The following is a 14,751-nucleotide window of genomic DNA, read 5'->3' as shown; positions in this document are numbered from 1 at the left end:
TGGGGATGTTTGGGACCACCTTCTCATTGCTTCATGTTATAGGTTGAGTCTGACGTATCCAACATTATTGGGACCAGGGGTAATTTGGATATCAGATGTTTCCATAGTTTGGAATATTAGTGAACCATTAGGAGATATTATATTGAGGATGGGGCTCAAGTCTAAACAAGGAATGAATTTGTGTGTCCTGTAGACTTCTACACCGCCTGAAGATTATTTTATACAATAGTTTTGTGCACCAAAGAAAGTTTGTGTACACGGAACCATGAAAAACCCAAAATCACTATCTCGGTCTCGTGCCAAAAATTCTTTATTTCAGAAAATTTGCCATTTTTGATATGGGAGATTCAACCTGTATTGACTATTGTCCTTTGTACAAATCTGTATATACTGTAGGAACGTATTAGGCCTGCTTTTAATACTAGTAGATGCATCTAAATGCCCTCATATCTACTTCACCTTATTGCAATGATGGTTTGCCACACCATATGGGTACTGCACAATGTATGTACTCACATGTCATTGCACTGACCCCCTCCACGCTCCACCTAACCATCCCACCAGCAAGATCACCTGGGGAGGGGGGGGGGGGGGGGGGGGGGAGGGAGGATTTTGCTGGTGGGATGGTTATATTGTACTTTGTGTCTGGCTCATGTCACACCTAGGGTACCTCTGACCATGTGTAAGTGCTTTTTAACAGAAGATAGGATTCCAAAATTGTGATCTATATATGCAATATAGACAAAACAAAAAGAATAAGTCCCAAGGCGCAAAGCCCTCCTTCAGCCGGATCCACAAAGATGGGTCACCACTCAACCCAAACGTAGGAAAACTTGCTCTGGAAAATGGACCAATGGGCGCTGGAGGGTAGTATACACAAATTCAACGATGTTTCTCTCCCGTATAGATAGTATGGGGGAAAAAGAATACAAAACAGTGTATCAGAAATGTTGCAGTCTGATAATCAAAAAAGTGGGGTTCACGATGAGGGTAACCATAAGCGTACCATCACTCACTATAAGAGAGGTATAGACGTGCCCGTAAAGGTTTCTTTATTGGGGGTTCACCTCACGTGCGGTTACAAGAACAAATGGATGCGTACCGTACTCACAAGGCTTTGAAGAAGACAGGTCCCCTGTCGAAACGCGTTGGCAGGAGAGGAGCGGACTTTGCTGTTAATTTGACTGGGATTGTATGCTGACAGACGGTGATAGACTGGGGTATAAGGCCAATACCCCAGCCTCAAGGTACCGTGTTTTGTGTTCCATCCAGCTTATCCCAGTTACTTTTGTTTATCCGTTCTGAATAAAATTTGCGTATCTTTGAAAGTGGGCTCTCTTGTTTTTATATCCATTTATATGGAGGTTTGATACCTACATGAGAGTATTCCCACCTTCTGACAGTGAAAGATACCTTGATGCGTCTGCATTTACGTATACCCTTGTGAGTACGGTACGCATCCATTTGTTCTTGTAACCGCACGTGAGGTGAACCCCCAATAAAGAAACCTTTACGGGCACGTCTATACCTCTCTTATAGTGAGTGATGGTACGCTTATGGTTACCCTCATCGTGAACCCCACTTTTTTGATTATCAGACTGCAACATTTCTGATACACTGTTTTGTATTCTTTTTCCCCCATACTATCTATACGGGAGAGAAACATCGTTGAATTTGTGTATACTACCCTCCAGCGCCCATTGGTCTATATATGCAATATAGATTCGTGCCTACGGCCATGGAATATCTTGATGCTAGTGTTTCTGAATACGCTTGTTTCTTCTTAAGTGGGCGAGGTGTTTGATGGGAATTGTGGCTCTATGCAGCATGTGTGATACTGCCAGGTCCTATTCCTCAAACAGTCCCCCCCCCCCCCCCCCCCTTAATCATATTGTGAGAAATCGGCCATATACAAAAATTTGTTATCAATAACCCTTGGTTGAATTTAGACCACTGTTTTAACAAAAGGGTGCCATGGTGTCACAGTGGTTTAACGCTGCAGCCTCACGGCACTGCAGCCATAGTAACCAGGGATTGTGGAGTTTGTATGTTCTCTCTGTGTTTGAATGGGTTTCTTCCACACTGCACAAAACACCCATGTAGGTTACTGGACTTCTAACAAATGGTAACCCTGGTGTGTGTGTGTTTGTGTGTGTTTTTATATGCTAGATTAATCGTATACATAGAATTTGGCAGCAGATAGGAACGACTTGGCCCATCTAGTCTGCTCCTATAGATGCACACACTTGCCCACTAGGGTTCTTTTTTTGGCAAGAGCCAATTGGCCTACCAGTATATTTTTGGATTGGAAAAACTGGAGCACCCAGAGGAATCCTGCACAATTTAAGGGGAGCATATACAAACTCCACACATATCTCTCGGCAGCGACTGAGTGATCGAAGTAGTCTCTCTGTGGAAGTGCTGTGGAATGCAAGTGCGCATGCAATTCCTGTTGGGGGCTTAACTTATTTTTTTGGGATTGTCTCCGCATTGATTGTCTCATTTTGCCACAATGTGACCTGGTTGCTGGCTGTTTCTCCGCGCCTTCCTTTGTGTGACTGTGTATTGCTCAGTACCTAGGCCTCTAGGCTGTGTGCACTTTTATGAATGAAACAGAAGTCTTTGTGTCCTTCTGATTGGCAGTCACAACAGCAATACCATCCCCACCCTTGGTCGGGCTGTAGACGGAGCGCATGGATGGTCAGGGCGCTGCGGATAATCTGGGCGCGTGTTGCACCTGTCACATGTTATGAAATCATTCTTCTGCCTCTGACCTGAGTGCACAAAGGTGTGCGGCTTCAGGTTACAGGCCGGTGGCTCACGTTACCTCACCTTGTTTGTGCAGTGACATCAAAACTGACAGGCGGGTTATTTGTGTTACGTACAAATCCCTGAGTGTCCTTTAGCAGCTTCCCAGAATCTGAGCAGTATGGGGTCATGAATGAATGCTGTTTTTATAGTTCACCATGTACTGTTATTGTTACTTCATGTGCTCTATGATACGGATTCCATTGCTATAGGGTATGGGGGAACCGATTATCTGACACATAAGGTACTTGGATTGTAGTATAGAACAATATGCTACATTTCTGTCTGGTCTCCCTCGGGTGCCCCCTTGGCATGACCCTCGGGTGCCCCATGCATATCTGAGAGTAAGGTCTCCTGTTCTGCCAGCCTTGTGGATTCAGACCAGTTTCTGGCTTCTGTTTGTGCTGAGCTTCTGAATGAGTCTGTTGCTAAGCAGCGGCCGTACATGTAAAATGGTTTCCCAGCACGTGCGCCTCTCTCTCCATAACCATTCAGATGTTCACCATAAAACCTGCAGTCCTATAACTGACTTACACGGTTACTGTAAATGACCCCTTACTGAAGGAGCTATTTTATAGGGTGTGTATGAATAAGATGGTAAATGATACACTACATAGTAATATATGTATTATTATTATTTTATGCAGCTTGCTTTTGAATTACGAATGCGTACTGATTGTAAGGGATCCATGAAACTGTAGCCAAGATGGTTACGCTAGGCATGTCCAAACTGTGGCCCTCCAGCGGTTGTGAAACTACACATAGTTTTAGCATTCCCTAATAGGAAAACTGTAGCAAGACATGATGGGACTTTGTTTCACAACAGCTGGAGGGCCATAGTTTGGACATGCCCGTTTACGCTATGTGTAGTGAATCTTCAAGGAGGTCTTCTGCAAGCCAAAAGCCACAGACCTTGCATTGAGATTGTGCATGAAGCACAAGAGCTGCCCAGCGCTGGGTGTACAGTAGGTTATCATTTCAGTCTACAGTAATAGGAGCACAAAACACCAGACTCCCTATGGGAAATCAGAACAACTTTACAATGCGTCATTTACACTTGCTTGTATGTCCGGTATGTGGTCCCTGGGCCAACCATGTCTAGGTTGACCACTAATGAGGGGAGGAGACGCGGTACCCTCATACGACATAGACACCCCCCTCTAAGAACATTGAGTGACATCAGCTCATGTCCACCCTCTTTCCTCATGGAGGCAAACACTTACCAAATATATAGTTGCTTGGGGAACGTGGGATTTCTTGGACTGTGGATATGTTCTGTACCTTGAGGGGACGGAGAACGGCAGAAGGTGTAAAATTAATGTCTTTCTGTTACAGGCGCAATGACTGAGTTTGAAATTCGCAACATGGATCAAGTGGCGCCCATTTACAACATGCATAGAGGAATCCTAAAGGTAAGAGATCAACCTGGGAGACTTGCAAAATCTGGAAGGGTGGCCCCATAACTTGGGCATTGAGCAGAAATACTAGTGTGGCTTTCAATATCTGTTCAAATATTACGTCCATATTGTACACCATTATATTCCCTTTTGGCGTTTTGAAATAAAACCTCCTAATCGTCTCCGCTCTGATTGCTTTGATATTCATCCCTCTCTAAGCGAATCAAATATCCGTTGCATGGCCCTAACATCATGTAGGAACAATACTGCAATGACAATGTAATGATCTGGAAGGTGGGCCCCTTTCAGCTGTTGGCCCCTTAGCAGCTGTATTTCCATTTCTGTGGTAGTTACACCCTTGCCTATTGGCTGAGGTATATTTAGTAGAGGATGCCTGCTGACTTAATTTTACTTTAGCAAATGCTTAAAAATGTGTCCGACACCAAGATCCCCTTGCAAACCCAGCTCTGGGGCCTCCATTTTTCTTTTCTTTTGTGTGTTTGTGGCAAAAGCATTACAATGGGTGATGGTTTCATTCTTTCCATTGTAGCTCCAGAGCAAGGTGCTAAAAGTGGCAATTGTTCAGGTGTTTTTGTTTTTTTTGTAAGATACTTGAAAGGGTTGTGTCTTGTGAAACAGGTTGGTGGAGTGGCATACATGAAACCTGAAACACAAAATAGCCGCTTTTATGTGTAATTTTGTTTTTGTGCTGAATCTTTGTCTTTTTTTAAAAAAAATTCTTCTATGTCGAACAAAGAGAATTGTGTGGTTAGGTATTCATTTGCTAAACAGAGGAATTTCTGGATTCCAATTGATTGTATGTGTCCCTGCAGGTTTCCTTATCGCTGACACAGCCCCAAATATTTGCACATAGCAAAGTGACTCCGCCCACCTTAGTCGCCTTACCAGATAGGGGATGACTCACTGCCATAGTGTCCCAACCTGTCCAGACACTTGGCTTATGATTAATGCACGTTTGTATGCACTGACACAGACACACATTTGTTTTGTCTTGTGTTTGGTTTGTTAAAGGGATGGATGCGGTGGGTTTTGTCTGCGCACATGGAGTAATTTTGTCACTGCAACATTGTTTGTTTTTTGAGGGGGGTTTTGTGCCAATTATTTTATCTACCTAGTTTTAACTTTTTATATAAAGTTGTATTCAAACTTTTACTCCTCCCACCCACCCCCAACACCAGTGCAAGCACCACTTGGTAGACCACGGTTGGTGGTTGACTATAGAAGTCCCAATTTTCCCTAAATTGGTACAAATTGTCTAATCTTCCTCTGTTCACATATGGTAGCTCTTGCTACCCTAAAGGATTATTGGAACATGGTTGAATTTCATCTTAACTCCTGGGGGATGGTTGGCGAAGCTTGTTAAGAAGCCAAAGTTGTTCAAGAAGAATTAGAAAGCACCCAGTTTGCATTTAAATGGGTTTGAACAGCCATGGAACCAAAAATCATACAGTCTTCGTATACCTACTTCTGTTATTGGTGGCTTCTTTTTTTTTTGCGTAGACCTTTAATCCTCCATTCTAACTAGACCGGTTGTATAATTTGAAGACTTCAGGTCCAACTGCTTGTTCACACTTCTCCTGATTTATTAATGACTTTCCAGTAGACTTTTCTAGGTGTGTTCCATCTTCTTCCCTGGAGCTAATGACTTTAATGATCTGAATATCAAGGTTTATTTTTAGCACTCATGCCCTACTAATGAATAGATCCTTGTTCGTGTGATGTGAAGGGGTCCTCACAGTTGGTACAAAGCCTTGTTCCTCCACAGCGGTTGTGAGGGAATATAATTATAAGTACGGAAGATTCATCAGCAGCCATATTATATTTTGTAGAAGACACTGCTAATTATACCAGCAATTACTGCTTCGTACTGTTCATTTAATGAGATGGGATGAGCACTGACGGCATTCTCAGTCTTGTGCATCTGCTTTTAGTAATATTACTCAATTCCATTAGAAGTAGTGTGGCCCTTTTGTTTTATTCAGTTGAGATCTTATTTGGTTGGTTTTATAATAATCTCTGAACTTGTTGTCATTGTCTTGTATTCGTCATGCTACTTGCCTTAAGACTTCGCTGTGGACATAATGAAAAAGGATGATTCCTACTGTCATTTATTTTGGGTGCAGAGGAAATCTAGTTTACAACTGGTTTCTACACTTTTTTTCCAAAATGTTTTAAACATTTTTGTTTTTGTGCTATCTTTCAAAAAGTTATGAATTAAGTCCGTTATTGTGGTGTTTTTTTATCTGCAATGTAAATATTTATTGTATTACTTCTATCTCTTACAGAGGCAGCTGGCATTTGACAACGTAAACCTATCAACGTCTATTTTCACTGGGTTGTTTTCCGCATATGATGGGTATGAAGAGGAGCAGGCGGTGCCCACCGGCCTGGACTCTCTGTCGCACGGTAAGTGTTACTATGGAAATGGTTGCCACCCCTATAAGCTACAAGGTTACTACAAATTATGTAATGGTGCTAAAGTTATCCGTAATATGAAATTAATATTTTAATGTCTTTTTTCAGATTCCTACGGCTGTGAGTTTCCCCTTCTGACCCCATGCAGCAAAGCAGTAATGAGCCAGGCTTTAAAGGCCACATTTAATGGTTTCACGAAAGAACAGCGGCGCCTTGGGATCCCCAACAGTAAGTACGATTCGATAAGTCTTTTCTGCCTTTTTTGTGCTTCTAGCACAGGCTGGTCTGTATTTCAGCACTGATATACAGACCACACTGGGTAAGAAGCACCACATCAGAGAGCAACAGCCCCAGGCAGAGAAGAGAACCTGAACTAGTTTTGAAAGCTACAAGGTCCTAGAATTTTTATTGCACTATTGCTGAGCATGCACTGAGTAGTGTCACATCTAATCTGTTCAGTTCCCCAAAGCATTTAGAAAGCTGCTCCCTTTTTGATCGTATAGTTTGTCTAGTTTTTATATCTCCGCCTGTGTTTATATTGTACCCGGCTTCCGGGATAAGCATAATATGCCACCCATACTGAAATCAACCTCCTTGTAAAATAAGATACAGATGCTGTTTGTTTTAAGAATGGAACTAGTACTTATCGAGGCCTAGATGTGTGTGTGTGTGTGTGGGGGGGAAGCTGAATGAGTGTGATGTCACAGGAATTTCCATTCTTTAAGTCTGTTGTGCAACAGCTAAAAATTTAGAGCATGTTCTTAGATTTCTCAGCGTGACCCCGTGTTACTCATCTCCGCTCCTTTTTCGGAGAACAGGGTTTTCAATTTCCCCAGACTAGATAGAGAAACTTTTTTTTTTTTTCTTAATTAATAGATCATGACATCGTTCTAACAAATGTAGGATTTAATAGTCTGTTAATATGAAATACAAAAACAAATCATCAAACTTTGACATTTAAAGATGCAAATTATATAATATAACCATTTAAGTTCGTTTCATTCATGAAACAATAATTGTCCATGGTGTATTTAATAAAGGTAAAAATCTTAATATAAAGGAAAGAAAACTGATTTATAAATGAGTTTATCATATGCAACAAGTTTTAAAACTAGTTCTGTATTGGCTGGAATGGTGTCCAGCCAATCGGCTCCGAACTGTCAATTTTCAAACACTACAGGTAGGAGGAGCTTATTGGCTGATGCACCTTTTATCTTACGCAACTAGTTTTAAAAACTTATTGCATATGTTCAAATTGATAAATCCGCAAATTGGTTTGTTATAGATAGATAGATATATAATGGAACTTGTGGAGAGATTCTGTACTGGTTTAATTTAGGGAAGAATTCTTGGTTACGTGTGTGTGTGTGTGTGTGTGTGTGTGTGTGTGTGCGCGCGCGCGCGCGTGTCCATCTGGAACATTATAAAATCAGAGTAGTGCAGAGCATTTTAATTCCGCCAACTCCTTTTTGGTTTCCTCTCATCTTCTATACTGATTCTGGTCCTCTTACGATCACAATTAATTCCATTGCTCTCTTTACTTCTAGATCCGTGGTTGTGGAACGAGAACCACGTCTACCAGTGGCTTCTATGGGCCGTAAACGAGTTTTCTTTGTCAAACGTGAACTTTCAGAAGTTTATCATGACCGGCCGGGATTTGTGTAATCTGGGAAAAGAACATTTTTTAGAGCTGGCCCCAGACTTTGTGGGGGACATCCTCTGGGAGCATCTGGAACAGATGATGAAAGGTAATTATACAGCTGAGTAAATGCAATAGATGTGGTCCACAAAACACTACGGGGGGTGCTCAGTTGAAAAACAAGCAATCTCTCTGTTATAGGGCTGTCCCCTTTTGCTATAGATCATGTATGAAGACAGATTATATAGGTTTATTTAACATAATATTACCATAACTGTCATTTTAAAAATCTACAGTTGGATCAGTGGTCAATGTCGCTATTTTACCATTGGATCCTTCACAATATTCCACCCTTCTGTCCCATAAAGTGACTCCCCATAAAGACCTATTCCAAAGATATTATTGGAAATGATAAGGAAATTAGTAACTTTTTTTTAAACAAGGTTCTTTATTTTATCTTTCAGAACCGGAGAAGGCCCAGGAGCAGTATATGGCCAGCTCCAGGCAATGTCCCTCTTCCCAGTGGGTCAGCAATGACTCTTTAGGTAAGTGTCTCTTTTATATACTGATTCTAGGGTACTTATGTAGTATCTGGGCTGCCGATTTCTAAATCGGGTCGGATCGGGAGATCGCATCGCATCGCATGCGACCATGCGATTCGATGCGATGCGATGCGATGACCCGATTTTTCCATAGGAATCAATGTTAAAATGGACTGAGTCCATTTTAACATGGAATTCAATGGGAAAAATGGGTCCTTTTCATACCCCTACTATCCAAGTGGGCATGGAGTTGGATATAAACCTGTGGCGAGCGTAGCGAGCCACCGAGCCCGAAGCGTGGCGAGCGAAGCGAGCCCCGCGAGGGGACGAATACCGTCCCCTCGCGGGGCTCGCTTCGCTCGCCACGCTTCGGGCTCGGTGGCTCGCTACGCTCGCCACAGGTTTATATCCAACTCCATGCCCACTTGGATAGTAGGGGTATGAAAAGGACCCATTTTTCCATAGGAATCATTTTAACATTGATTCCTATGGAAAAATCGGGTCATCGCATCCGATATCGGATGCGATGCGATGCGATATCGCATCGCATCGCATCTGATTGTATGCCTTAACTTAAGGCATACAATCAAAAAATCGGCAGCCCAGATACTACATAAGTACCGATTCTAGTGCTGGTGAATAAATGATCTTTGTAAATTCATATGAATGTTTAATTAAGGATAACCTCTCTAACACTATATTGTAGATTTTCTGAATGCGCAGTACTGTATAGTTATTGTATAGGTAAAGTCTGCCCAGTGCTGCCTGTGATTTCAGTTTACTACTAGGAAACATACAGTATATTGTATTGCAATTGGGTATCACAGTTAAAGGGTAAGGTCACCCAAAAGTGTTGGTTTTGAGAGTGATTATGCCACACATAAGGGGGGTATTCAATCTCTGACTAATTTTTTGCCAAGTGAAAAAAAAAAAGGAATCGCCTATCGGTATTCAATCATGGGCATCTTCCGACCGTTTTTGAGTACATTTTTGCGTGAATTCGTTGCAATTCCGCCGATTTGTGTGTGGTTTTCGCCGATGCTGGATTTTTTGCTCAGCCAAAAAATCAGCACAGGGATGGAATTGGTCGAGCCGATTACGCGCTAAAAACAGGTGAAAAGTGCATATTCAGCCAGGATTGAATACCCCCCCCAAAAAGTCTTAAATGTTGGAGCTTTAATAGTTTCTAATAATAATATATCCTTTATTTATATGGCTATGCAGCAGCGCCCACTTATACCCCTTTCATATCGGACCTGCGGTATTGCCAGGTTGGTGAGGTATGGACCCGTGTCTAGTTGTGGTGTGAAAGCACCATGTGTTATAACTTGGGTCGAACAACCCGGCAATTTGAACCAAGGTTATAAGAAGGGTTAAACCTGGGTTACCCTCTGTATAATGGGTGACACGGATTTAGTGTGAAAGCATCAGACCCAGGATCGCCATGTGAAAGGGGTATTAGAGGTGCATGAAGAAATGGGCAAAACAAGATCCCCAGTGAGTTTCCGAAAAGATAATATAGGACAATTACAGGGTACATAAACTTGAAATAAGTATCGGGGTGGCAGGAAACTGAAGCAGGAGGGCGGAATACCCAAGCCAGTCCAAATTTATTGTTATTAAATAATATGTTGTTGTATATGAAATGCGTCTATTTTACTCTACATGTTACCATCTTTATTTTGTATTTTTTAGGCTTCAGTATGGATCCCTCGCATTGTGGATCACAAGTTCCCAATTACCCCAAAACCGAAATATACAGTGATCTGTGCCAAGCGCCCCAAGTCCCAAATCTCGTTCCGGTTAAACAAGAGTTCCAAAGTTATTCATGTATGAAATCGAATTACTCCTCTGTGACCCAGGACTTTGGGCGAAACAACATGAATGTGCTACTAAACTCTCTCAGTTCTGGTAAGTCCAGAGAGGAACGGATGTATGTGTGTAACTTTATTGCATAATAATCGTTTACAATAGAAGAGGCCTAAATTAATTTACTCTTCCAATTTCCACCAGGCAAATCCATAGACTTGGATTCTGTGGACAGTGGCACAGAGAGTTTTGAAGGCTCAGAATCCCTTCTCCAGTCGTGGACCAGCCAGTCCTCCTTGGTGGACATGCAGCGTGTCCCATCCTATGAGAGTTTTGAGGAAGAAGCCAACCAGTCCTTGTGCTTAAACAAACCATCCATGTCTTTTAAAGATTACATTCAAGACCGAAACGACCCAATGGAACAGGGCAAACCAGTTATCCCAGCAGCTATTCTTGCTGGTTTCACAGGTAAGGTAATGAATGGAGTGTGTCTTGTACACAAAGGTTTACTGTTAATTGAAAAGCTGGTTCCTCTCTAACCTCCAATATCCTAGTATGTCCTTGACCTTTCTATATATGACTTTGTGTCTCGGTAGACAGCAATAGGTTGACTTCAACCAAGTCTACATGAGTTGTTTAGTACCTATGTCAAAATCTAAGCCTGTCGACCCCCAATTAGTGTGCTGCGTACCCTCTCATGGCTTTGCTCACCACATTTCACTTGGCACGCTTTATCATTCCCAATCGGAGTCCACGTGGTAAAGTTTGATAGTCCCCCCCAAAAAATAAAGAAAAAAATTGTGAAAAACTCCATGACCTTTTGCCAAGGTCGGCCTATCCTTCAGATACCGTTATTTGTATGTCTTAACTGTTTATTGGGCCAACACTGTGGCCTCTACAAATGAACCACAGAGCTGAACGCTGGCATGAAATTAGGTTTACATTATGCGTGTAACCTCTGATCTATCACTGTGCACCCCCGGGATGCGAGTTTTTAAAAGTAGAGATATTGCCCATAGAAACCAATAAAATTCTACTTCTCATTTATCTAGCACCTTCTAGAAAATAATAGCTAGAATCTGACATTAACTCCAGTTCTAGAAGCTCACATTTTTGTAAATATTCCCCATTGTGTCTAGAATTTTCTAGTATGTGCTAGGTTCTTCGTCCATTTTCTTTTGGTGTAAAAGCAATGGTATGGAGAGAACTGGGGATACAGACCATGTTAACACTGTGTTGCTTATTATATTTCAGGGAGTGGACCAATTCAGCTATGGCAGTTCTTGCTGGAATTGTTGACTGACAAGTCATGCCAACCCTTTATCAGCTGGACTGGGGATGGATGGGAATTCAAGCTCACCGACCCAGACGAGGTTTGTACTCTAGCAGGCCATAGTTTCTAGGCTGGCAACAGGCCTAACTTAAATAGATTAACTTATCCGTCTAGCAAAATATCAGTCATCGGGAATGTTATCGCAGCTGCTTGTTATCAACCATCGCTTGCTGGTCATGAGAACTTCCCAGGCTGATTAGAAGGCAGAAGTCCATTTCAATATATGTACACCAGTGTCCAGCATACGCCAATCATCATTTTTATACTACGTGACTTTATTTTTCAGGTTGCACGGAGGTGGGGAAAAAGGAAAAATAAGCCTAAAATGAACTATGAGAAGCTGAGCCGGGGACTGAGATACTATTATGATAAGAACATTATTCACAAAACGTCAGGAAAGCGCTACGTGTACCGGTTTGTGTGCGATCTACATAACTTACTGGGCTACACAGCGGAGGAACTACACACAATGCTTGACGTTCAGCCGGACAACGATGAATGAATGGACTAATGGATGGAACAGCGTTGACCAAAAGCGCACAATTGTACTGTGAAAAACAACTCCCAAAAACTGACCCTTTATAGTCACTATTGATGGACCTTTATAGATGACCAATATCGTGGACTTGTTTGAGGGCTCAGCAGGCCAACAAATTGAGACCTTCTAGTTGGTGGGTTTTTTGATGTGTTCTTGAGACGCTCCGGAGGTGCAACCAATGGCGCTTAAGAAGACTACAGTGCTAACTTAAAGACAATTGCACAGGGAAGTGTGAAACATTCATTGTGTTGATGGGGGGAAAGGTGGAGAGGAGAATCGTCAGCCAACCAAACCTAAATGACATCACACGTGATCAGAATTGTGGTTTTTAATTTTGTAAAATATTAAAACGGACAAAAACCTCTCACAATTTTAATCGCTAATCCACCATGGTCTCAGAGACTGCACTTTTTGAACACCTAATTTTTCCTCTCATTACTTTTTATGGCCATTGTGATTTTTTTGTTTGTTTGTTTTTGTTTTTTCAAACCATTTCAAGCCGCATGTACATTTTATTAAGAGTTTTTCATATTTGCTTTATTATTATTTGTTCCAGAAGGGATAACTATATTATTATTCTTGTCGTTATTATTTGAATTTCAGATGTTGATGATATTTGCGTCTTGTTTTTTTTTTTTTTTTTTTTTTTTAAAGAGCTAATTACAGCATTTAAAATGCTTTCGCTTTGTGTATCTATATTTGCTCTATAATACCAAGGGGGTTAATCAGCCCTCATCACACGGCGGCAAATTGAACGACTGCGTATGGCTCGTAGTATACATGCTCAAGGCCATCCTGAGATAAATTCCTTCTACTTTTTTTTATGGCTGGCCGTACGCAAGTTGATTGACAGGAAGCAAAGTTTGGGGTTGGAATCTGGCCATTTTCATGGAGTGTCAGGAAAGCCCAGGAGTTTCAGGGAAGGTTTGTGACGTCCGCTCCGGCCTTGATCAGCCTATTGCACTATCCAAGTAGGTTCTGCACATAGTGGAAAAATCTGGGCATAGATATTTTTTGGGCTTTACAAATTACTTCTGAATAACCCCTCAAGTCCTTTAGAGCTTGCATTAATGAGCAGACTATTTTTTCCAAATGTGATTTAAATAAAGTTAGGTGACACTGCACATTGCCAATCCTCTGATTTGAAGGGCATGAGTCTGACTGGAGGCGGCCATATTGGGTGCTGGAGAAATACAGGAATGTAAACTATCCATTCGCTAGTAACCGGTGCCTCATGAACATTTAATGGCTTAGTCATATGTTACTAGTGATTGGATACTTTGCATTCATGTGATTTTGGTTCACACCATAAAACGCTGTAGAGGACCGGATTATTCCACACTTTGTTTTCTAATAAAGGGTTTCCCAATCCTGTATATATTGGGTTTTGCTGTATTTCTAATGCCAACAGATTTCATGATTTGAATGCTGTATCTCGATCATATCTGCCTCCACTCCTTAGTTGTGGAGGAATTTTGTGTAGCAGCTATTTTTACTGCAAAATATTCTACTGGACATGTGTTATTTTATTTGTTTCTCTTGTTTTGTCTTTTAAGAAAGTTTTATTGTATTTTTTTAACGAAAGTGCCTTGTAAAATAAAGCGTATTTTTCTGTATAAAGTCGTTGGGACCGTAGGAGATGCCAATGGAACGAATTCTAATTAAACTTTTTTTTTTGTTGGGACGTTCTATATGTTTTTTTGTGTTTTATTCGTTTTGTGACTATTCTCCCCCCTCATTATTTCACTGTTTTGTCCATTCTGATCACACGCCGTCACAGCTCTTGATAGTCAGCTGATGTTCATGATCTTGGATATTATATTGTGGTTACTGTTAGACCCAAAGTTTGTTTTAGATCAATGCAGAATATATTCTCTTATTTTGATTTTATAACACCATGCTTATGAGGCATCTATCGTGTACCCTGGATCTAGCAGGTTTTGGGTACAGAGGGAAAGATGATTCATACAAATATAGTATGAACGTAGCACTGACGTAGCTAAAATTGTGCATAATTCCTGAAGAAAGGGGTCTGTTGGGTGCATTTAATATATTTGGCCGGAGATATATTGACCTGGAAAGACCCGGGATACTTGTCATGGAAAAAAATGTGTGAGTTTTGAGCTACTAGAATCCTAAAGTCTGAACACAATTGTCTTCGACATTCAGACCCGGCCGCTATTTCCACCGGCGCAAATAGCAGCAGCTGCCGCCTATTCAATGCTGCTGGAATTGACCGCATTGAAGGC

At 41.5% G+C, this 14,751-nt stretch overlaps 1 protein-coding gene across 2 annotated transcripts in view; it reads left to right on the top strand.

Moving 5' to 3' along the window:
* Window positions 1–14,191, top strand: part of ETS2 (ETS proto-oncogene 2, transcription factor) — a 29,590-nt gene extending 15,399 nt beyond the window's left edge. For both annotated transcript variants that reach the window (XM_083171699.1, XM_083171698.1), the window contains exons 2-10: window positions 4,144–4,220; window positions 6,512–6,632; window positions 6,750–6,869; window positions 8,189–8,389; window positions 8,745–8,825; window positions 10,518–10,733; window positions 10,836–11,099; window positions 11,886–12,004; window positions 12,251–14,191. In XM_083171699.1, coding sequence (XP_083027825.1) covers window positions 4,149–4,220; window positions 6,512–6,632; window positions 6,750–6,869; window positions 8,189–8,389; window positions 8,745–8,825; window positions 10,518–10,733; window positions 10,836–11,099; window positions 11,886–12,004; window positions 12,251–12,466 — 1,410 coding nt within the window. In that variant the 5' untranslated portion in view covers window positions 4,144–4,148 and the 3' untranslated portion in view covers window positions 12,467–14,191. The remainder of the gene's footprint in view (window positions 1–4,143; window positions 4,221–6,511; window positions 6,633–6,749; window positions 6,870–8,188; window positions 8,390–8,744; window positions 8,826–10,517; window positions 10,734–10,835; window positions 11,100–11,885; window positions 12,005–12,250) is intronic.
* Window positions 14,192–14,751: the final 560 nt, after the last annotated feature.

The sequence above is a fragment of the Crinia signifera genome, chromosome 2 (assembly GCF_055691185.1).
Source record: "Crinia signifera chromosome 2, ASM5569118v1, whole genome shotgun sequence".
Lineage (NCBI taxonomy): Eukaryota > Metazoa > Chordata > Amphibia > Anura > Myobatrachidae > Crinia > Crinia signifera.
The sequence above is the reverse complement of the archived record's forward strand: the minus strand, read 5'-3'. Positions and strand labels throughout refer to the sequence as shown.